This window comes from Copadichromis virginalis, linkage group LG11 (assembly GCF_057382275.1).
Source record: "Copadichromis virginalis isolate Kocher_CV1m ecotype Utaka linkage group LG11, C_Virginalis_male_GT1.1, whole genome shotgun sequence".
Lineage (NCBI taxonomy): Eukaryota > Metazoa > Chordata > Actinopteri > Cichliformes > Cichlidae > Copadichromis > Copadichromis virginalis.
The window spans coordinates 8,890,450-8,915,576 of record NC_140628.1 but is presented as its reverse complement, the minus strand read 5'-3'; the positions used below and the strand labels follow the sequence as shown (position 1 = coordinate 8,915,576).

The 25,127-nt window shown below is 41.0% G+C and overlaps 1 protein-coding gene across 1 annotated transcript in view; it reads right to left on the bottom strand.

The window, feature by feature from the left end:
• The window catches only part of LOC146698036 (E3 ubiquitin-protein ligase RNF19A-like), a 44,022-nt gene that overhangs the window by 4,316 nt on the left and 14,579 nt on the right, over positions 1-25,127 (bottom strand). The window contains exons 2-9 of the mRNA XM_085472978.1: positions 18,611-19,618; positions 3,783-3,991; positions 3,492-3,636; positions 3,015-3,177; positions 1,782-1,896; positions 1,327-1,488; positions 552-765; positions 320-463 (exon numbers count right to left, since the gene is read on the bottom strand). Coding sequence (XP_085329104.1) covers positions 320-463; positions 552-765; positions 1,327-1,488; positions 1,782-1,896; positions 3,015-3,177; positions 3,492-3,636; positions 3,783-3,991; positions 18,611-19,323 — 1,865 coding nt within the window. The 5' untranslated portion in view covers positions 19,324-19,618. The remainder of the gene's footprint in view (positions 1-319; positions 464-551; positions 766-1,326; positions 1,489-1,781; positions 1,897-3,014; positions 3,178-3,491; positions 3,637-3,782; positions 3,992-18,610; positions 19,619-25,127) is intronic.

The following is a 25,127-nucleotide window of genomic DNA, read 5'->3' as shown; positions in this document are numbered from 1 at the left end:
ATTAAGCATCCAGAGGGCTGTTATTCATAACATATAGTGACTATAGACTCTAGATGACCATTTTATCTTTGAATAGCACTAGCCTAATTTGTTACCAACTAGTACAATAGGTTAGAAATTAGGCTAGGTTCAAAACATGATGATATAAACAATAATACTTTGTGTTCAGTTGACGTGAGCACAGGTTTACAATAATACAGGTATTATTCACTAATCCGCTGCATCTGTTTCACACTATGAAGCTACAAAGAACTGGACTAAACATGCTAATGAACAGAAGATCATGCTTTCTCGACTTATCCAAACCTATGATGCTCACCTGTCAAGAGGCATGTAGGCATTAAGAATGGATCCAGCCATTGCTTTGGTGCTAGCATTGTCGCTGACTGTTCCCAGGCTCACTGTGCCGGACTCGCCACTAAGACTGCAGCGCTCCTTCTGCACATCAGCCTGCACCTCCAGCCTGACAACAGAGAGAGAGAGAAAATAAGACAATGCAGGAGAGCACACTGAAGTCACAACCACATTTAAATATTGCAGCACACATTTACCTGTTCAGATAATTGACCATGGCGCTGCCAGACAGGCTGCCGGTGATGCTGGCTCCAGCCAGGGCCATGGTGGAGGCCGTCTCACTCAGGTTGTCCCTAATGGCCCCCAGACGGTCCATGTGGCTGCCGCTTGCACTCAGGCTGCCTGTCAACCCACCGACACTGCCTTCACCTATACTGGGGTTGTTCCTGGCGTCTGCGACTGATGTAGTATCTACACAGAACATGAAACAAAACAAAATATATCAGCGTGGAATTTAAAAAAACAAACAAAAAAACATATCAGTTTGTTCATCCGTCTGTTCTTTGCTTATCTTGACAGGTTTTCACTGAAGATTCTCTTCAGTCTTAGTTTGTGTATTATAAGTGCAGTGCCAAGTATGAGGATGTGGCTCTGTATGTGGGTGAAGGGGCAGTCAGGCACATTTGTATGGCTCTCTTTAACTTAACTCTTTAACTTAAACCATCACAAGTTACTGTCTAACCCTAACCCTTACCTAAAACTAGCATTTTAATCCTCAAACACACCTTTGAAGTGTGAAAAGAGGAAAAATGTAAAATAAAAGTATACTGCCAAGTACACTTTTCAAAGCAACTGTAGGCCTGGAAAAGTGAAGAGGCAGAGGAAGTACAGTTTACTGTGGAAGGAAAGAGTACTTGCCATGAGTGAAGCAAGCAAAAGATCTTATTTACAAATAATGTCGATTGGCATAACACGCCCTCTTGGTTTTGGGTGGTGGGCTAGTTCAGATCGGGACTGGAAATCGAACCTTACCAGCGGCAGCTGCCCCGCTCCCAACGTTCATGTCATTTTCATCATCAAACTCGATGCGAACTCCCTTCCCGTTCCCAGCGGAGACACCACACCCACCACTACGGCACAGAGAGATGGGTACCACGCCGTAGACATATGCAAGCATGATAGGAACTCCAATGCCTAAGAGGTGAAAGAGTCGAGAGACATAGACACACCAGGGTCAAATAAGGTCAGAGCACTAAAAAAATAAAAAACATAACAGACCATCCCTCTTTGATTTTTCCCATGTTTACAAAATAGCTAATGAGAAATGATGAGTGAAAATAAACTTTTGTATAATCTGAACTTGAACATTAAACATAAGAAATTCCTGATTCCAACAAAGTCAAACACAGGCACAGCATGTCATTAAAGATCTCCAGTGAGAAGAGAACTAGAGAGTTGGGAGGGTGCAGGTTAGAGCACAGACTGACCGACAGTGACTGCAGCCACTACTGGAGACACGATGACAGACAGAGTCACCCCACCAGCGATCACCAGGTTCCTCTTGTGGTTGGAAATATCTTTGCCTTCGTAGCGGTTATGGATCTGACAGAGAAAAGTGGCACAAATGTGAGAGACACATTTAGAGGAGAGTGAACTTGCACTTAACGTATGAGCTGAGTCCTCAAAGACACCACTGAAAAAGTATGATTAACAGTGTTGTTGTGGAGCAGATTTCTACAATAAAAATAAAAATGCTTATTGTTTACCTTTTACCTGCTCCTCAGAAATTATTTTAGAGGCACTGGCAATACTATGACAACTTTACTGAGCTACTGTTGCAGGAGACAGAACTCTTGTCTGCCTCTCTGTCTTTCGGTGTAAATCTTTACTACCATCAACTTCCTCTTTAAGAAACCACAAATGAGACAACTCTTTGATGAATGCTGTTTCTTTAGGTTGGCTGACATTTTCTTTGTTGCATTCTGTTCTTTTGCACTGCCCGCATTTCATTGCAGAAACAATACAAATGTGGTAGTGCTAGTGGCAAAAAGCCCCTATAAAACACCTGGGACAATGGTTCAAAGATAACTATATTGACTTTGGTGCTTGTGGAGTGTAAGTGATTCATGTTCAGATGTTTCATGTATGTTGTGATCACTTCTGAATGTGCGCTGGACGTTTGCAGAGAAGAAAAGTCAGTTGGCTCAAGATTCTTGCTGGCAGCCTTTCGTGGGGAATTTTGGAGACCAACTGGTTTCATTTTATTGTAATGTGAAGTTCTTATTCTAAACAGATCCCGACTTGTGAGTAACACAAAACAAGTGCACATATACACAGACACACAGGTTAGTAACACATGACTGTTGCTGGCTCAGATCAACTCCAGAGTTTGGGAAAATGAGATGACTGAGGGTACATTGGCCGCTCAGTAGAACTAGCTGGTTACTGATTGTTGCAGTGATTGTTTCTGGCTACTCGCCATGTTTACTTTGATTGCTGACAGCAGTGACATGAATAAAGTTATGCAACAAGCATGTGGACATTCTGAAAGGATTAAAGGGTACATGCAACACTAAGAATGAATTATGACTTTATAATACTATAAATCTACATAGAGACACATCCCAATAATAAACAAAATCCGTGTAGTAAAAACTATGAGCAGGAAAACTGAAATATATCCCAATCTACTGTGTAGGTATGTGTGCGCAAGGCCTTACCTTCCTTCCCACATATACAGGAATACCAATAATCATGGCAGGGATAGCTATGCCTGCAATGAGTGCAATGCCAACAGGGGCACCCACGAGTGTTCCCAGTTGCCAAAGAATCTTCTTCTTTCTGCTCCACGGCTTCTTTCCCCAGAAAGTACAGCCTGATGGACTGAGAGAGGTAAAGACGAGCAGAAACAGTGAGAAATGTTCACAGGAAGAGCAAGCGCTGGATAGCCTTCTAATCTCAGGTACCAATCTGGAAACAAAAGTTAACCAGCAAATAAACGGTGGAACAACTACTAGCTATGTGCTGTAGTTACAGGGTGTCACATGACCAACAGGTTTTCATCACAGCAGGATCTTTTTTTTTTTTTTTTTTTAATTGCTAAATTCTTAAAATACTTGTAGTGAAACCGTTGGTCCAACAGCATGTACTTTATGTCTATTAGTATATACTGTATATGTATGTGTTAAGATGCTTACCTCAGGTAGTGCAAGTCTGAGATCTCTTTCATGCAGAGCCAACAGAACTCGCAGCCACAGACAGCGCACGTCATGTGGTTACAGCTGCCATCATTCATCTTGATGATGTAAGCAGCACAGCGTGGACACGGCTTGATGTCATCAGCTAGAAGTAACAACAGAGTATGATTTACAACAGTGAAATATGGGTTAGGGATTGCTCATTGAGGACTGATGATCAGCGTTGTCTTCTTTTGTTTTTTTTCCCTTCTCCTAATAAGCGTGTTGTGTAAAATCGTTAAGTCAGCCCACCTGCAGCTCCACTCTCTTGACTGTAGTTGAGGGAGGATGAGCGCACCGTTCTGAGGCGGAGGCTCTGGGCTCTTTGCTGGCGCGCTGCGTCACAGGTCTGGTTGGGATGCCACAGCTGCTTACAGTGGTAACAGAACTCTGTGCCGCAGCCCTCCCTCCCACAGGTGAGCTTCGGACAGCTGGCACACCCGAAGGCAATAACTGCATACCTGCCAGGGGACGCACAAAAAAAGTCATAAGGCAAAACACTACACCATGGTGCCCGCAAAGAATCTGAATTTAAGTCACATGAAAAGTCGATACATGCCAAATGTTGAGGCTTCTGGTTCTAGAAGGATTTTACTATGAAGGAAAACAACTGCATCATGCAGAAGCAGCAAAATGTTTCTAACCAGAATTTTAGACAAAAATTAAAGTGATGAAAATGAAGATGCTGAAAATTAAGATGACATTTGAGAAAAGGTCAAGAGAAATGGTGTTCATTTTTTTTTTTTTTTTTTTTTTTTTTTTTTTACTCGAACTCTGCAGCAGGAAGTCCTATGATGGCTTAAAAAAAAAAGAAAAAAAAAGAAAAAGTATGTTCCTGTATCTACTCCATTGTCTCACAAGTACATTTTTCTGAGAGGAATTATGCTTTAGCCATCTTCAATAACTCTCTTGAATATCTGTGACTGTTTGGTTTCCTTACAACAGTTTTTGCCACTCCCAAGGAAAGCCACTAAGATTGTAATAAAAATATTTTAACCAATTTTCTTAAATTGATGTTTCATTTACTCATAGACTTTTAAACAGCCAGATATAAAACAGAAAAACACTTCTATTGACTAACTGATGTAGTTACCTCCAGGGCTAAAAAAAAGAAACTAGGTGCCAAAAACTGCAGTTTATCTAATAAAAACTTAAGTCTAGGTCAAAAAGTGAATCAACGACTATAACTTGAACTGACAGATGTCCCACTACAGGCAGCTGGATACGATGTCTCACCTTTATAGCTGTTGTCTGCCTTATCTGGTTTCTTTACTAACCTTTTCTCCAACAATGCATGTCAGACACAGTAACAGCAGAAGTGAAATAATGCATGTTTTAACACAACAGTCTTGAGCCCTTGCAAAGAGACGACGGTAAAAACTAAGAAAGTAAAAAGCTTAAAGATGACAGCTGCAAAATACCAGCTAGCCAATTTCTTGGGGAAACCCAAGAGTGTGTGACATGGTTATATCCGAGCGTAGCAGAAGTCTCCCAGACCCTCTGGGACTGACCCAAGGATCAAGTTTCAATCACAGAGAGCCTGGGAGACTTCCTCTACTGGGGATCGGTGTACTCTGTTGAGAACTGTGTTTACAATGCAGACAGAATCACAGCGACATGCATGTCTCATTTAAAATGATATGCACTTAGCACTATTCAGCCTAAGTACTGTAGAGATAGCACAGCAAATGGCCTCAAACTCCCTGTCATGCAACTAATCTCACCATTGTTGAGACTGCTAAATCAGCCACAGGAACAACATGAAAAGTTGCATTCACTTAAACATTATCAAAATCAATGGATCTGTTAAGCGTCTACATCTCCACTTCTTCTGAAAATGCAGAAGCAGTGTCCATAACCTCTAACCTGCAGGAGGGGAAAGGGCCAGAGCATAGAAAAGCAGCAGGAAAAGGGGAACATGAAAATAGATGGAAACTGGAGATTCCTCTGAACCAAAATGAGGGGGAAAATATCCAAGCCCCATAAATATCTAAGCCTACAAGAATGAAACATTTCTTTTCTACAAACATGGAAAAAAAATGAATAAGTGGCTAATGACAATAAAACACCTTTAGTGATCACACACTACACTACAGAATTAATAGCAAGGCAACCAGATGGCCACTATAAGCTGTAAAGTAATCTGCATAAAGGTTGCAGCTCCTGATAAATGTCATTCTGATTTGATTTATAATTTCCTGCCCATTGGTCTTCTGTTCTGAAAGGAAAAGAAAGAATAAACTTTGTTCTAATGACTGACAAAAAAAGAGACATTAGCTGAAGACACAGCTGATGACAGTAAAACACCAGCAATAGCAAATAAATCACACACTAATGTAAAAGGGATATCTATATGGCAAAAGCTATACGGTATCACATGTCCAGCTGCACATATTTCTAAGCAGGAAAATTACTCCAAGATTAAAGTCTACTTGCGTCTTGTGCTACCTTAGCTGAGGTGAATGGAAAAAACAATTAAAAAAAAAAGAAAAAAAGAACAAAACAAAAACAAACACGTCATGCCACCTTTAACTCCTACATTGAAACTGGTATTATGGCCAAGTTTACAAAACAGGACATCCAAGGGAAGAAAACACACATACCAAGCTTTGAAGGTTACTAGGGATTCAGAACAAAGTACAAACAGTCTGAAGGGATGAATTCTTTTTTTTTTTTTTTTTCCAGACCGCAAACAATTCCTGGAAGAAAAGGAAATGGCTGAGAGAGAGCAAGAGTCTTTCACCATGACAGAGAGAAACCTGCTTATGGAAAATGATTTTCCTAAATAGGTGAGTAGTTAAAACAACTTCTGTTGCGTTGCTTCTTAATATACAAAAAAGGGAAAAAATGAACTGTATTTCAAAATTCCACGTCACATATTTGGCGTTGCGAGGAAATTAACATTTCAGCCATTTTTCCATAAATGTCAAATATGGATTTCTGAACTGTCTGCAGTTAAGAAATTGTAGATAGATGTCCACTCAGAACCATATTAATGAGCTGTTGATTTGATATGTCAGTGAGTGAGAGTCACTGACCCTGCAGGGCCTCTACAAAGTGACAACGCAGTGACAGTTGGGGGGGGGGGGGGGAGGGGGCTGGGTGGAAGCAGGCCAATGAGCAGTCACTCAGGAAGAGAGGATTAAACAGGAAAAACAGTCCAGCACCACTGGATTACTGGAGAAGGGACAAGGAGCGAGTCACAGAGATAGAGCTGAAGTAAATACGTTCAGACAGAAAGACGGGGGGTTAATAATGACTGACCATAGCAAATCAAAATGAATGGAGTATTAAATACAAAATGAGTCAAGTCAATGATCAGTTTCCTTTTTTTTTTTTTTTTCTTTCTAGAAAAAAAAATGCATATATCAATCACCTGGATCACCTGCTGAGAAAGAAAAAAGAAAGCAAGCAGAAGAGAACAAGAGTAATAGAATAAACAACATCACAATGATATATGGGAATATGACAGTAAATACTAAATGTTAAACATTATTGTGCAGCACATAAGATCAACAGAACACAGTGTGCTTTGAGGTAGGAGCCAAAAAGGGTGTAGTTTGTGGGTGTGATCACCCGTGTGTACACCTGTGAGCATGGACGCGCTTGTTTTTTGTTTTTTTAAAAGGTTCCTTCATGTAATGATCTGCTAGAGGGTGTGGGGGGGCCACAGCCCCGTCCTCCAGGGCATGAAGCAGGTATGGAGGAGATCAAAACTCCAGACATCCAGAGGCCCCCAGAACACAAGAGACCAAGGAAGACCAACAGAGGGGCAGCCGCGCCACTGTCCCAGAAAGAGCTGAGGAGAGTCCCAGATGAGGGCTCACTCAGCAGCCGCGGAGCAGAAGCCAGGGGGAGTTGCGGTGACGCGCCCGTGAGCTCCGCCGGCAGCCAGCTGCGCCTGAGTGACCGAGCCCCAGGCCGAGAGGCCGGGGGCACCCCACCTCCGAAGTGGCCCGAGCGAGCCCCAGGCTCCAGGCCCCGATAAGCGGCCGCCAAGGAGTGAGCCGGTGTGTACCTGGACGCCCATCCCCGGACACAAAGAACCACCAACGCACCGATGTCTGAGGGGGTCCGCCACTGGCAGGGGAAGTGGTGGTAGGGGGAGATAGGCCTCCAAACCTTGGAGGGCCTGAGATGTCCCCAGAGAGGTGGCGCCTGACACCCAACCTGACATATAGACACAGACATACAGGCACACACAGATACAAACATCCATTCCCACCCTCATGCTCTCATATGCACTTACTCCACACTCAACCAACGTGGAGACAGACATAAAGAGACGTTGTACACACGATCACACTCCCCAAGCGTACTCTACAAACCGGGTCTAGGTGCCCTCGCCCCTGGAGGGGGGAACTGCACCCAGACCCAGGTGGTGTTTCCCTTTTCCCTGCGGTGGGGGGAGGCAGACCGCCCCGACTCCGCAGCAGCAGGAAGGCTCCACACTCCAGACCGCAGTCGGACGGCCAACTCCTCCTTCTAGCCCCCCTGCTCCAGCAGGTCGCAGAGAACGGGGGTGAGAGAAGACTCCAAACCTCCCTCCACCCGCTCATTGTAATGTTGATGCATGTGTGTTCTAAGGTGCATTTAAAACCCAGGAGGGCATGGAGCTACCTGCCAGAGAGCAGCAGGTAAGCGCATGGTCCCTCCTGCTAGCCCTCAATGTCTACGTGTATTTAAAATTGAGAGGTGGGCAACGATGCCAGGGGTGGGGTGTACACCCTGATGGTACTTTGGGTTCCGTGTATCGTGCCCACCCCAAGATCCTATATGTATGTGTAATGAGAGTGTGAGTAATGTGAATGTCTAAGTTGTGGGATAAAATTGAGGCAGAGGCAGCCAGAAGGGGACAGAGGGGGGGGGGGGGGGGGGGGGGGGGGGGGGTAGCCTCCTCTGCACCCTGGTGACATACCCCTACTCCAAGGCCCTGCATGTGTGGGTGGTTGTGGTGGAGCGGGAAGAGGGAGGCAGCTGGAGATGGGGAGGGAAGGAAGGGAGGGGCAAGTGACCCCTCCCTGGGGCCAGCTCCCCCGCTGACCCCAGTAGGCACCCCCATACTCCGCGACCAGCCAGGGAAAGGGGGCCCAGGCCCATCCAGACCGGGCCCAGTGCAGCAGCGCCGCCCGGCCCCACAGAGCCCGGGACAGTCCACCCAACCCCACCACAGAGAAAACTGCACCCACCCCACCATCCACTCATCTTCCAGACTACATAAGACAATAAACACCCAGGCTGAGATCTTCCTCCACCTCTCCTGTATCTCCCCCTCCTGCAGAGGGAGCTCCTGAGGAGAGGAAAGCTCCTGCAAGATGTGACAATCTCCCCCACCAGTTGAAGAGCCCCCCAGGTGGCTCGACGCACCGGCGGCACCCTGCTCCAGGGCTGGGCCCCCATGCACCCACCCGCCCACAACCCCGGCAACACACCAACCAGGACCCAAGCCCCCGAGGCCCAGTCCGGGTCCCAGCCCAGAGACGGAGCGCCCCCAGAACCTCACGCCCATCCCGGACCCACCCAGGGCCAGCCAGGCTACCAGGTCAGTAACCCACGTCCATCAGCACAGACCCTCCCCTAGCCCCGCTGCACGCAGCCGCGAGGAAACAGTCACCGGAGAGCCAACAGAGCCCCTAACCGGACATGACCGCTACCCCGGGTTGAGCCCCCCAAGGAAGATGCCTCCGGGGAACCCCCCGACGCCCTAAGCCTGTCCCTACCCCCACACCAATCACAACAGTGAAGGCGGGACCAAACTATGACCCCCCCACCCCCACTAGGTGATGGAGCTGATCAAAGGAGCCCAGAGCAATTGATCTGATGTGGTGGCAGAGGCTGTATCAAGACTAATGTAATCTAATAGATAATTTCTATATTGGTTAGAATTAAGATTATTTTTATTTTTCCAGTTCATGAGGACTGTTTTCTTGGCTATGCATAGGGCAGTGAAAACCATATGGGCGATATTCTTTTCTGAAGTGACATTATCTAAGCTGCCCAACAAACACACTAAGGGGGAAGTTGGAATGTTACATTTCAGACACTTTGATAAGTCTTCACATATCTCGCGCCAAAACTTCTGAACTGGTGGACAGAACCAAAGAGCGTGGATATAATTGTCCGGTGAATTGGTTTGGCAGTGTGAGCAGTTGTTGGTAGACGTAAAGCCCATCTTGAACATCCGATGACCTGTATAGTGTACTCTATGTAATATTTTGTATTGAATTAATTGAAGACTGGGATTTCTAATTAGATGAAAGGTTTTTAAGCAAATCTGAGACCAGAAGTTTAGGTCTAAGTTAACTGATAAATCCGCTTCCCATTTTGCAATAGGAAGTGATATTGATTCATCTGTTTTAGAAAGCATTCTGTATATTTTGGATAGTAATTTGGGGGGTTTAAGAGTAAGAAATTGAACCACACTTGGTGGTGTTTGTAGTTCAACTTGACCCGGTTTAAATTTCTTTTTTACTATGGATTTAATTTGTTGATATTCTAAAAATCTTTTCTTGTTGATCCCATATTGTGTAACTAGTCCGTCAAATGAAATAAATTCTGTTCCTTCTAGTATATGTTCTAAATATTTGATTCCTTTATCACTCCAATCTGAAAAGTTTATCATATTATTGTTTTGTAATATGTCAGGGTTGTTCCAGATAGGTGTACGTTTGCATGGGATTAATGAAGACGCCGTCAATTTTAGAAACTCCCACCATGCTGTCAGAGAAGAGCTGATGTTGATGCTTTTAAAGCATTCATGTCGTTGGATGTTTGAGCTGATAAATGGTAGGTCTGAGATCTCTAGATTATTGCAGAGTGCTTGTTCTACATCTAGCCAAGGTTCATCTAAGAGGGTGTGTTTTAGCCATCCTGAGATAAACTGAAGCCTGTTGGCTAAGAAGTAGTGCTGAAAGTTAGGCAGTTCTAGTCCTCCTTTATCCTTGGTCTTTTGTAGTGTTTTTAAGCTTATACGTGGGGGTTTATTTTTCCAAAGGAATTTGGACATACATGAATCTAGAGATCTGAACCAATCTTGTGGCGGTTTAGTTGGGATCATTGAGAATAAATAATTTATTTTTGGTAAGACCATCATTTTTATAGCGGCAACCCTTCCCATGAGTGATATGGGTAGACATTTCCATCTAGCCAGATCATCTTCTACCTTCTTTAAAAGTGGGATATGGTTTAATTTAGTTAGATCTGCAAGCTTGGGAGAAACATTAATACCTAAATATTTTATATTTCCCGATTGCAGTGGTGTAGAAGAGGAATTATGGAAGGAGCAATTAATCGGTAGGACTGTAGATTTTGACCAGTTAATTGAGTAATCTGATATTCTTGCAAAAGAGTTTATCAATTCAATCACCCCAGAGATATTGGTTTGTGAATTTTGGAGAAAGAGTAACACATCATCCGCATAAAGGCTGATTTTATGTTCCACGTTCTTGCATTTTATGCCCTTAATTACTGAATTCTGTCTAATTGCTGCTGCTAGTGGTTCAATAAAAATTGCAAATAGTGAAGGGGAGAGTGGGCATCCCTGCCTGGTGCCCCTCAAGAGACAGAAGCTGGAGGATGTCTGGTCATTTGTTCTAACACAAGCTGTTGGGGAATTATATAATATTTTTAACCAGTTTATGAAAGAGGATCCAAAACCAAATTTGTGTAAAGTTGCAAATAGAAATTTCCAGTTAACTCTGTCAAATGCTTTTTCTGCGTCTAAAGAGAATATTGTAGTTTCTAGGTTTTTAGTGTATGAGTAGCCTAGTCTATCAAATTAAGTAATCTACGTGTATTTGTTGATGAGTGCCTACCTTTTATGAAACCAGTTTGGTCAGGATGAATTAAGAGGGGGGTTATTTTCTCCAGTCTCTTTGAGAGAGCTTTGCAGATTATTTTAAGGTCTACATTTATAAGGGATATTGGACGATAGCTTGAGGGATATACAGGGTCTTTGCCTGGTTTTAGCAGGAGATTAATGTTTGCAGAATTCATATTTGATGGAAGTCTGCCCTTTTCTTTAATTTCCAACAACGTTCTGTAGAAAACTGGTGCTAGAATCAACCAGAATTCTTTGTAGAATTCTGCAGGAAAGCCATCTGGACCTGGAGCCTTATTATTGTGCATACTTATCAGGGCTTCCTGGAGTTCACCTGGTGTCAGTGGTGAATCCAGTGCCATTGCTTGAGTGTCCAATAATTTTGGAAGAGTTATGTTGTCCAAAAACTGATCAATTTCTTTTTTAGATGGGTTTATTTGTGGTGAATACAACGTTTTATAGAAATCCCTGAAAATGTTGTTTATTTGTATCGGTTCATATAATGTGTTCCCAGATGAATCTTGAACAGCACATATAGTTGTTTTTTCTTTATTTATTTTTAGCTGGTTTGCTAGAAATTGACCGGATTTATTACCATGTTCATAATTTTGTAGGCGTAGTCTTTGTACTAAGAATTTTGTTTTTTTATCAATTATCTCATTTAATTCTAGTTTTGTTTTGCGTATTTTGTTCAATGTTTCCTGATCTTGGTGGGACGCGTAGGCTTCTTCTAGTGATTTGATGTTTTTTTCTAATTCCTGAATATTTTTGTTTTCTTTTTTCTTTTTATGTGATGAGAAAGAAATTATTTTACCTCTCATCACAATGATCAGTTTCCACCATGACCTCTTAATGAACAGAATATCCTCTTGATGAAAATGATTTCCTGCCAGAGAGGACCACAGTATTATTATTAGAGTTTTATTAAAATCTCTCCATTTATGCAACAATACTTATTTCCTCGAAGTTAATTTTATTTAATTCTTTCATTGCTAGATATATGTATTTGAACAATCAAAAACTTCAATGCTTCTGTACACTTGAAAAGGATCGATTAAGATTAAGCTGACACAATAATATACAAAATCGGACTTAGCTTTTTTGGCCCAATTTTTCAATTTTCTTGGACACCTTTCATTTAAGTGTTTTTTTTATATTAATCTAGAGTTACCCGATCAGTCTTCACCTGCTGTAAAGCCAGTCCTAAAAGTAAACATGAAACATGTATTAATTCTAATTCTAAAAGTCTAATTTATACTCAGAAACTGCCACAGATTTACCCCTGTCTGTGAAGCTGGATTTATAACATGAAAACAAATCCTGCTATGTTACACTCTCCTTCACCTACATTTTCCTCACTTCTGGTAGTAGTAGCAATCCACTCTGTGAGATAATATGAGATAAGAATTTCTAAACAAGAAAATTAGGGCTCCAAAAAGTATAGCATCTCTTCCTCCGAGGCCCAAGTGTTTTATTTTAATTTTTTAATCTATTCCCATATGAATATACTGATGGAGGTCAGGATTCCCGATTGTGCTTCAGTAAGAAAGCTTTGTTATGTTTGTGGTGTGATGCACATGTAATAGTTATGTTGCAAACTGTTTGAATGTGCTTGGAAAAACAAAGACTAATTTAATGCACTGACATCTTGCTTTGCCAGATAACTGCAGTGCTCAATGCTGGTCTGGTCAACCACTGGTGTACTTGACTCTAACAGGCTTTCCTCAATACTGACCTCATTCATAGAGTCCTCTACAAACCCTAGCATTAGAGCTAATAGGTGGATTTTTCCGTTTCTCTTCAGCTAGCCGAATAACGATTAACTACTTACTGCTTAAGCAACACAGCATGAACTTGTTTTTTAACATGACAAAAGTGATCCCCTTGTACTGCTTTTTAGTTTTAGCTTCCTTGTTTTCAACCGAGTTACCAGTTCTGTACTGAGAAAATGGCGCTAGACGTGGTCTAAAAACTTTAAATGCTTTTCTTCATAAATCCAGCTTCACAGACAGTGTTAAATCTATGACAGTGTAAATTACCCTTAGTATGATTTGATTGATTGATTTGATTTGATTTATTAGCATTCAAATATCTCAATGAATACAGAACAAAGATCTACCACAAAGCAAGAAAGCATGAGACAAGTCTAATTAAAAGGTATTGGCTGAAGCATTTGCTTATTACGCCAACCCTTTTAACAAAACATCTTTTTGCATGCAGCTCCTGTACACAGGGCTCGAAGCAAAGAATAAAACAAAGCAAAAACAGACAAACTTCAATTCAATTCAATTTTATTTATATAGCGCCAAATCACAACAAAAGTCACCTCAAACAATCAATCAAACAAACAAACAAAAAAAAAAAAAAAACTTTCCACCTTAGATAAGTAACTACATCAAAGCAAAACAATCAAGAGTTTCAGTATTATTATTTTTGCTCTTTTCATTCTTGATTTATATATTTTTCTAATACTCTATTTTTAAACATGTTTTTAAACAAGGAAAATGAACCACACCTTTTTAAATCACTGTCATAACTATTCCACAGGTTAACTCCTCTAACAGAAACACATCTCTGCTTTATATTTGTCCTTATCTTGTTTTGTTTTTTTTAAAGAAATCTGTTCCCCTTAAGTCATATTGACTCTCTCTGACTTTGAACAGCTTCTGAGTACTGGGGCAAAGCAAGTTATTTTGTGCTTTATACATTATCTGTGCCATTTTATATTCAACTAAATCATAAAATTTCAGGGTATTCAGATTAATAAACAAAATGTTAGTTGGTTCTATATAGTTTGATTGGTTTATAATTCTTATAGCTCTTTTTTGTAATTTGAAAATAGGAAGAGTATTTGTTTTATATGCATTACCCCATATCTCCAGACAATAAGTCATATATGGAAGCAACAGAGTACAATAAAGTGTGTTTAATGATTTTTTTGTTCAGGACATGCTTTGTTTTATAGAGAATAGCAAGGGTTTTTGACATTTTTGTTTTCACATGGTTTATATGAGACTTCCAACTCAGCTTATCATCAATCATCACTCCAAGAAATTTATTTTCGTACACTCTTTCAATTTCAATTCCATTAACCCTGATTTTAGATACATTTTTCATTTGTCTAGTGCCAAAAATAATCAATTTTGTTTTCTTTATATTTAACGATAACTTATTTACATCAAACCAGTTTTTTAATATATTTAACTCCTTTTCCGCTGTAGTCATAAGCTGTTCTAGGTTTTTACCTGAGCAATACAGAGTGGTATCATCAGCAAACAATACACATTTTAACAGTTTGGAAACATTACATATGTCATTTATATATAATATGAATAATTTAGGGCCCAGCACAGAGCCCTGAGGAACACCACAAGTTACCTTCAACTGCTTAGATTTTACATTATTGATTTCGACATATTGATATCTGTCATCCAGGTAACTTTTCATCCACTTGTATGCTATCCCTCTTATGGCATATCTCTCTAGTTTATTCATTAATATAGAATGATCAATTGTATCAAACGCCTTTTTTAAGTCTATAAATACACCCACAGTATATTCCTTATTATCTATATCATTAGATATCCCTTCTACAAGTTCCATCACTGCCATCGAAGTGGACCTTTTCACTCTAAAGCCATATTGGTTATCGCTTAGGAGATTATGCTTCTCAATATATTTATCAAGTCTATTAACAAAAAACTTTTCTAAAATTTTTGAGAACTGTGGGAGTAGTGATATTGGCCTGTAATTGGTAAACTGACATCTCTCTCCGTTTTTATGGATTGGAATAACTTTTGCTATTTTCATTTGTGAGGGAAACACACCAGTTTGAAAGGACAGATTACAAATGTATGCGAAAGTTTGCAGTATATATTCTGTAATACTTTTAACTAATATCATGTCAATACCAAAACAGTCAGTGGACTTTTTAATTTTTAAATGCCTTCACAATGTTAATTATTTCTCTATGAGTTACAGCACCAATAAACATGGAGGACACATTCTGAGTAATATGTTTATTTAAGTCATTATTATTTCTTGACTCTGGAATTTCTTTTGCTAAATTAAAGCCAACATTTACAAAGAAATCATTAAATTCATTTGCAATGTCTTTCGTTTTATCAAGCACAATATCTTTATCTTTTTTGAAATAGTCTGGATAATTCTTATTTTTTGAGCCCTTTTTGATTATACTATTTAATATCTTCCATGTTTCTTGTGTGTTACTTCTACTTTGCTCCAATAATTTGTGGTAATATTCTTTCTTACTTGTTCTTATAATATTTACTAATCTATTTTTATATAACTTGTACTTTATTTCAGCATCTTTTGTCCTCGGTTTTATGACTCTCTTATATAGATTATTTTTCTTTTTACATGCATCTTCTATCCCCTTTGTGATCCATGGCTTATTTGATCTGTGATGCTTTCTAGTGATTTTCATTAAAGGACAATGTTTTTCATATAGTGAAATTACAGTTGATAGGGATGCATCATATGCACTATTTGAATCTTCATTTGCAAAAACCTCATTCCTATTGTGTTCCTTTAAGTCCACCTGGAGGGCAGTAATGGCTCTTGTTGTTCTATGTCGTATCATATCAAATGTTTGATTCTTTTGTTTAGTTTTAATCCCAAAGTAATTTTAGAAAATTGCAAAAACAGGAAGATGATCGCTTATATCAGTTATAAGAAGTCCACCTACTATTTCATGGTCAATTTTATTTGTGAATATATAATCTATCAATGTAGCTGTATCAATTGTTATTCTACTTGGTTTTATAATTACAGGGAAAAGGGAGTTACTATACATTGTATTGATGAAATCTGTTGTTTTCTGATGTCCATTTGGGTTTAGCAAATCTATATTAAAATCACCACAAATTATTTGCACTTTTTCATCATTTAGGTTGCTAAACATAGCAAGTTTTTCATTGAATGTCTCAATGATCCTGGTGTCCTATAGATGCAACTTATAATTATATTACTAGCTTTTTCAACATGGATTTCAATAGTAACACATTCCAATACGTTATCTATGGTGCTTGACATACATTCAATCAGACTACATTTCAAAACTTTATCTACATATAAAGCAACACCACCTCCTTTTTTATTCACCCTGTTCATTGTAAATAATTCGTATCCTTCCAGTCCCATTTCACTAACTTTCTCATTATTGAGCCATGTTTCTGATATTGCAATTATATTAAACTTTTTTTAACTTACTTAAACATTCTGTAATTTTAGAAATATTTTATACAGGCTTCTACTATTGAAATGTATGACCGACAATGCATTTGCCATTTTAATATTCATATTGAATTGGTCATCTGTATAGTACTCACAAGTACTATTGTTGTTATTGTAGAAGTGGTTATCTGGGTCAATGTTACTTTCAGGGTCATGCATGTTGTGTTCAGCATAATTAAACGTTTTGAAGTTCGATTTCTCAGTGTGTGTGGCAAAATAACCACCTTGACAGTCCTTTTCATAATCAAATTCTTCCTCTTCAATATCTCTGAATGGAAACCTATAATCTGTGTCCAAACTTGTCATTTATGTGTTTTTTGTTTTTGTTGTTGTTTTTTCCATTGTTTTTTGAGCCATAAGGCCAGAAACACTTTCCATACCCATTGTTCATTATCCAATCGTCACTTTTCCAATAGTTTCCATAGCAGATTCCTGATTATTTATATTGCTCTAAGTCTTTGAGTTCTCTTATCATCACAACTTTCGCTTCTTCGGGATTGCCATTTAGTCTTATCATTACTTTGCTGTTCCTCGTCCATGTTGCTTGTATCTTATTTTGTTTTGTCAGGCTGCGTGCCTATCTTGCAATTTCAGCAGTCTTTTTCGTTAAATGTTCATTTAAATATACACCGGTCCATTTTAGCTTCTTACCCTGTTTCAGTAACTCAATCTTTGTTTTGCGACTCACAAGCCGAAGAATAATTGCTGCCTTTGTTTTACTGTCTTTACTGGGGAGTGTGTGGCATGCTACAATATGATGGCTCTGAATACTTACATTCTTCGTTTGAAGGAATTTTTATCACTTGCTGTTCAAGCATTTGCAGCTCCTCTACCGGAGCATCTTCACCGTCTTTACCTCCGCCAGCTGTTACTCTGGCGTAGGTTCGGTGTTGCGTCTCCAGTCCACTTATGACTAAATCATCCATTCTTGTGTATTGTTCAAGGTCCTCGATTTGCCGTTCCAAGTCGTCTATTTTCTTGTCCTTGTCCTTTATGAGGTTTTTTAGTTGTTTTATTTCATCCATTAGGTCATGTAGCATACCTTGTTGTTTAGCCACTTTACTCAGTTCATCAGACATGAAATTAAGCGATTTCCTAATCTCTTCCAACTCCTCTTCAACTCCTGGGTTTGCTTTTTTAGGCGGCATTTTGAAAATGATGAGATTGGTATTACCTTGTGATGGCCCGTTGAAGTCTGTCGATTTACTTGTTGGTGCCTTGCTAGAGGAGCCTGGGCACAGTGGCTGCTGGAGGATCCTGGGCCTGTGTGATTGTTTTTGTCCTCCACGAAGATGTCAGGTTGAGAAATTCATCATTCCCGTCAGTTGACAGTGAGACAGAAACACCATAGCTTAATGCGCCGTACCACTTGATATGAGTTCATTCTTACAACAGCCGAGGTCAAACGCGCTATGTCGCTTTTCTTTCACTCACTTCCACCGCTCGAGGTTTTGGAGTTGTGTCTCTCCGCCGTGTCAGTCAGTATATGTGGTGTTTCACATGTACTTCAAGCAGTATCCACACAGGAAGTGACTTGATGACCAGAGACCACAGAAAGTGAACGACATTCTGTGACTTCAAGCAACTATGCTTAAGGCGGGACCCAAGATAAGCTTTCTCAATCTCAAGGTGAGCAATTTGAGACACTATGAAAAGAAGTTAATATTCCAACTATTCCAATATTTATTTATTTGATCATTATTAAGTTCTCAATTTTTGGATTTGGATAACTTTTTTATTTTTTAAAAAGTAGAACTATTTACCATTTAGGTACCCCCATGAGCAAGCAGCGAACTGAGACTCAGCTGAAACTGCACAACTAGCTTGTCGATAAATTTAAGTAATTTCCAATTAGAAACAAGTCTCACACTCAGCAGCCGACTTGGGAACACACGAACACACACACACACACACACTGGACATTTGTTTGCCTTCATTGAGGGTGGTAACAAACTTTAAATTTCCATGGTCCACTAAATCCCAAGTATTTTAATTAACTACTTACCCACAGTCTGGTGCAGGACACCAGCGGCAGTCTGGATCAGCTACCAGCCACCTCCTCAGCATGAATTCCTCATATTTCTCCATCAGTGCGTGGTCTCCCAGGATCATACGGATGTCGTGTGGGTTGAAGCGCTCTGAACACTCAGGGCAGCTAATGTTGACACGGGACTCTGAGATTTCAATGCGTAGGTACTGGCGCAGGCAATCAATGCAGGAGCGGTGGTGACAGGTCATGATGTCAGGGAAGCTCTCCCTGGAGTGACGCAAAAGGCACAGCGGGCACTCCAGTAGCTCTGCCCCAACCCCACCCCCTACCTTGGAGGATGAGGAGGTAGAGGAACAAGGCCCCGAGGCAGATGAGGTGGAGGCAGCAGCAGCAGCAGCAGACGAGGCAGCTCCGGTCCCAGCCACAGCAAAGAAGGCAGAGTTCTTATCATTACACATCTCAGAGTGGATACTCTCAATACTGGCGATGCCATCCACCCCTCCTAGCCCTCCGGGTCCAGAGTGCTGCAGGTCTCGGGACCTTTGGCGGCCTGATTTAGACTCTCGTCCTCGTCGCCTAAAAAGCGAGGCTAGGGAGAGACGCCTCTTTTTGGGGGCCTTCTTCACAGAGGGCAGAGAGATGGAGGAAGCAGTGGACTGCAGGTCCCGATCAGAACCCATTACCCCACCACTTCCTCGCCCCAGCTGCTGGTGCTTTTGCAAGCTCATCTCTCCGGTGGGAGGGGAGGGATGCGCCAGTGGGGAGCCAGGGTTGGGTAGCCTGTCTCTCACATGGGCAGAAAGGTCTGGGATTTGGATGGGGCTTGGAGAGGGGGTAAGGTGGTGCACGAGGGAGGGAGAGGGGGAGGGGGATGGCGGGCCATGGTGGGGCGATAGGGCTCCAGAGGGCCCTTCTGTGTTTAAGACATGATGGCTTCTCCTGATCAACCTCGTGGTCACATCTAATAGCCGGATTTTGGCGGAGGGGTGGGGGCCAACTGGTGTGAAACCGATGCAACAGAACCTAGAGAAAGCAAAAACAACACAGTATACTACAGTTTAGAAAAGATAAAGAGTCAAAGGATAAACAGTCTTGCTGGATGTAAGTTCAAATTCTAAGAATTGAAAATATTTTTAATATCATTTAACTTCCTCTAAAATCTGCTCTTTTGAGCTGGAGTATTCCTGTCCAGCTGCTACCTGTTGACATTTTGCTTATTCAGTATAACAGCTGCTAAAGCGTTTTTCATAGCATAGTCTAAGCAATATGTTACTCTCATAATTGTTGAAATACAAAGGGTCACCTTAGCCAACACAAAGATGGTTCTCTCATTATAAAAAGTAATGACTCATGTGACCTCTGAGTGCGTTTATGCTTTTAGTCATTTAGATGGCTTCTGACCTAATCTAATAGATGTTTTGTCGACTTAAAGGACCCATTATGGTCACTACAGTAGTCATGTCACTCACAGTGACAACAGTGATCACCATAACCCATAACCATTTATACAAGGGCATGGGTATCTGAAAGCAGTATTATCCAAAACAGTGGGTGTTACCACTCAGACAAAACCTCCACATCAGGAATAAAAGCAGCACAGACATCTCAAGTATTTTTCAGTTTTCTTCAGAAAGTCCACTTATTTAAAACTTTGTATCTAGGAATCATTGAATTTTTCCAGTGATGTAGCATTAAAATGGGGGGGAAAAACTGACACAATCACAAGTCATGTTTCCAAATTAGCTGCAGCAACCAGAGTGTGGCTTGGCCAGTGGCTGTGACATCACTTTTGGCACATAGTGCAGTTTACGAGGGCGAGAATGGCAAGTATAATAGGCCTTAAGAATTTGGCATGTTTAGAAGGTGTGAGTGAAACACAGCCAAAAGAGAGGGTGACTGAGAGACATTATGTAAAGAGATGCTAAGGCAAAAGAAGCTGCAACCAAAATGAGCTTTTTGGGAGTTGGGTTTTGATACAACGTGCACTTGCTTGACGTTGCCTCGATAAATGTACTAAAGAATAAAATTTTTTAAAAAAGAAGCAGTATGGTTTCTAGTTGTTGAATAACAGATGTAAGTGAAAGCATGTTTCCTCATTTCTAATGCTACACACAGCTGTAATCAACTGTAATTATGCAAGCACTTTCCTTTTTCAATAGCTAACAATATAAGCCCTCTGTTCAACTGTTCAAAAGAGGCTCTCCATTAAACTGTGCATTCGTACAGCTTGTGGAGAAATAAATGTCCTGATTTATAATTAACATCTTAAATTGCTAGGGAAAAAAGTGTCTATTTTGAGAGATTTATCCAGGGAGAAGCTGGAAAAATGTTCAAGGAGAGAAAATGCATGTCATATGTTTTGAGTAGTAGGGCCAAACGTCATCAAAACTGTAAGACAAGCAAGAAAAGGGCAACCATTATAAATTGCATAGATGCAATTTTTTTACCCGATAGTTTTGTATCGCAGTTCAAAACAGCAGAACACCAGTTATCCATACTGATTCTGCGTGTGTTATGCCATGTGTTTCTGGGAGTGTTGATGACAAAGATAGATAAAGGATGTCTGTTATTTTCAGAGAGTGTTGCTACGGAGCTACAATTTGCTTGCTGTGTGTCGATCCCTGAATGTGTATTTGTTTATCTGTGTCTTTGGTTACACCTTGGCGATGAACTATGCAGAGGAATGGAAACACATGCAGAGTATTGCCAGGGGATATACACATACCCCTAAAACTACCCCCACACAGTAGTTGTGTAGTAAGAATTTAAACAGTAAAGAGGGCTGCTAAGTATGTTTTCTCACCCACTGTATCCATGTGCATACTTCATAAGAGCTGAAACTATAGTACACAAATCTCTACCACCATCACTACACCCCAACATCAAAAGCAGCACTCAGTACTATGCACAACAGCTGCACAGCTGCAACCAAACCACTGGCACTACCAGCACCAACATCTTGCTGCTCTCAAACATAAGCAGTTCATTCTCTCCACAATTTCATCCTTTTTATCTTCTCCCTGTTCCTCAAGTCTGACTCCTCTAGCTGTGAGTTGGGACAGAAAACAGGAAATCTTGATGTGGCAGGCAGAACTGGCTGTGTTTTTTGTTTTTTTTAAGAGGAAGTCTAGGGCTGCAGTGACACATCAGTTAGAAAGAAATGGGACTGGATGAAGATTTGTTTTATTTCTCTCAACTTGGTATGACAAACATATATGTTATGCTAAGTATATTGCTTTGCTTCATGCTGGAGATTAAGTAAAACTTCCCGGTGTTTCAACTAATGTATAAAAAGCCCAGTAGCCAATGAGGTAAAAGACGACCTCCCACCAGAATTTATTTAAAGACAAAAGGGATAACTGTAAATTAGCCTACTGTTCCTTTTACACCTGAAAGAGCATGAAAATCTTAAAGAGTTTAGAAAGTTATTACAGAACCAGACAAATGTTAGGAATTATAACCATTTTACCTCCTTAGCCAATATTCAAACATTTCTGTCTATTAATAAAAGGTAGGCTAAACCATTCAGTGCTTTTAAATATGGTTTCGATTTATTTACAAAGTTAAATCATATTTGCTGTCACATATGTGCACATAACATTCTTTTCACACTCAGGCACAGATCGACTTCACCACGTCTCCTACCTGCACAGAATATCAAGATTTGCTATTCTGTCACACACATGGAATTAGCATTATAGCAACACAGTTCTACTGTAGCAGCTTAAACATCAGCTGGCTGCAACCCTGCTTTCTACCATTGTAAGACCAATGAAAGACTGTTAAAACAGTTACATATGCTGTGACTCTAAAATATGTTGCAAACAACAAACTCCCATACTACTACTGCTACATGTAGGTGCACTGTATTGTGAGCAGAAATGAAAGCAGAAAGAAATGAGGGTACAGTGTGAAGTGCACTGGATGACAAAGGCTAATAACTTTCATTCACCCATGAAAAGGAAAATGTACGGCAGGTGCTTTATCCTGACCTTGGTGTCTGTCACAAAGCTACCACCGCATCTAAATCAGCCAAGGAGTGAATGACTGGGCTTATCGCTGCTGAGCAGATAGCTGTGTGTGCATGTGTGTGATGAGAGGACTGATGATGTAGCTAGACTTGCCCAGCAGTCTCATCTCAAGACCCTGGGTAAGACACTCACAAAATCAAACACCTATGTCGGCTTCTTGGCCCCAAACTGTGGTCAGCAGTTAAAGCGTTTCTCTGTGTGTCAGTTTACTGTATTTTCCGCACTATAACGCGCACTGGATTATAAGGCGCACTGTTGAAGACTGGGTCTGTTTTCATACATACAGTTGTGCACCATATTATAAGGTGCATTAAGACAAACAAAACAGTCAGATAACTCGACCTTTATTAAGCTCATTCACAGTAACTCTTTCCAGTACATTCAACTTCCACAATTCCATCAAATTCTTCACGGTTACGGTAAACAGCTGCGCAATTTCGGCATCAAGCATGCCCGGATCCTTCTCACGCTGGATTAAAAGGTGTTTAAAATGCATTCAGCAAAATAAAACAATCAGATGAGTTAAACTTTAAACAACTCATTCACTATTTTACAGCTTAACTATTAACATTGTTAAGCTGTAAAAAAAATCAACTTCCACAAATCCATCAACCTCTTCACCTTCAGTGTCTGAGTTAAACAGCTGGGCAATTTCAGCATCAAGCATGCCCGGATCCCTCTCATCATTATCTGAATCAGTCTTGTTGCTGTTACTTAGCTGTTCAGTGATTATTCCAGCCTTCATGAAAGCTCGGACGACACTTGAGACTAGGGATGGGTACCGGTGTCCGGTGCCATAAACGGTAGTAACCAGACCGAAAAGCAGCGCACATTTCGGTGCTTTATTTCGGTGCTTTTTTTTCCTGAGCTGTGATACACTTTAGATTCTAGCCAATCATTTTACGTTTCCGAGGATAGTAGGCGGGGCCAGGTACGTACGTTCTGTTAGAGCAGAGCTACAGATTAAAAATGTCCAAGGCGAAGCGGTCAAAAGTCTGGCTGTACTTCACAGCAAAAGATGCAAACTCAGCAGCCTGCAACAAGTTCTTTAAGCTGATACTGTGATACTGTCAAAGGAGGTAACACCTCAAATCCGATGAAACACCTGGCGACGCATAGCGGGTTTTTTTTAAAAGCCCAGAAATGCGCCGTATTTGATAGCTTGCTGCGAGACCTCACACCGAGCACCTCTACTGCGGGTGGGTTGCCTGTTATGCAACATCCCCCAAAAACACGAAGAGGAGAGTCCTGGCCCCTAGCCCTGCCAGTGTAGCAGAAATGATGACGGATGATGGTGGCAGCAGCCGTTCTTCTCTGCGTGAGTAGCTAATTTACGTTGAGTAGGCTAACCACGTTATTACATTAATGCAGGTAAGGTGAACTAGCAAACATCATCATAGCTACATGCGGCTGTCCTCTTGTTTGATGGCAGATACTCCCTTCACCCTGGCTAAAAAGGCTAAAATGACCAAAGAAAAAGTGGAAAACAGTTAAACATGAGAGGTTTAGGACAAAGTTTGTGTTTTTTCCATTGTTTAAGCACTGCTTCCAGCCAAGAGCAGGGCTCGCAAAATCGCTAGCCCGACGTCCCGGGGCTAGCGATTTTTCCAGTCGGGCTACCAAAATCTATCTCTGCCCTGCCCGTCGGGCTATCGTAGGAAGGAAAAATGTATGTCAATGCTTTTGCATTCTTTCGGAAATGTGGCTGGGTAATTATGTCATTGGCATCGATGAGCCACTGTCAATATGTGACATATTGAAATCGCGTTTGAATTTGCGCTTGTTTTTTGCTTTCACTTTGCAATCGCTGTGTATAGAGAGCGACAGCACTGATTGGTGAGTGACGATCATTTGCGCACCAATTCCTCTGACATCGTCTTATCAATCGTTAGCTTACTATGCAAACATGACAAGTGAAATCTCCCGCAGCAAGCTTAAACATATGAGAGGTTGATCGCGCAGAGAATCGCTGACCGTTATGTGTGTGTGTGTGTAAAAGCAGCAGGATATATATTTTAGTTCTGCTGAGCCAAATAAGACAGGTCAGGGTGAAGAAGTGACAGCCAAAGAAAAGCTTACCACAAAATGGAAAAGTTATGACAAATCAGACTATAAGGCAAAAAGAAAGTGCAGCTTTATGGTTTCATGGACAAAAGAATTTCTGTGGCTGCAATATGACGAGCTAAATAATAACCAGGGCTGCACATAAGTGGTCCGCAGGTGCGCATTCGCTGTCAAAATAAAAAGAGCGCACAAGATAAGAAGTTGCAACGCGTGTTTGGGTACATAAGATTTTCTGGAGGAGGACAGACATTTGTTTAGAACTCTTAAAGATGTCGAAGAAGCAAGCTCCTTTAAGCAATTACTTTGGTGTTCCTCCACCTCCAAACAAATGTCAGGAGTCCGAACCACAAAAGAAGCAGGTATTCTCAGAAAAGTGGTTGCAGGAGGTGAGCTGGCTTCAAACAAATGATGAACGCACAGAGATGTGGTGTGGAATG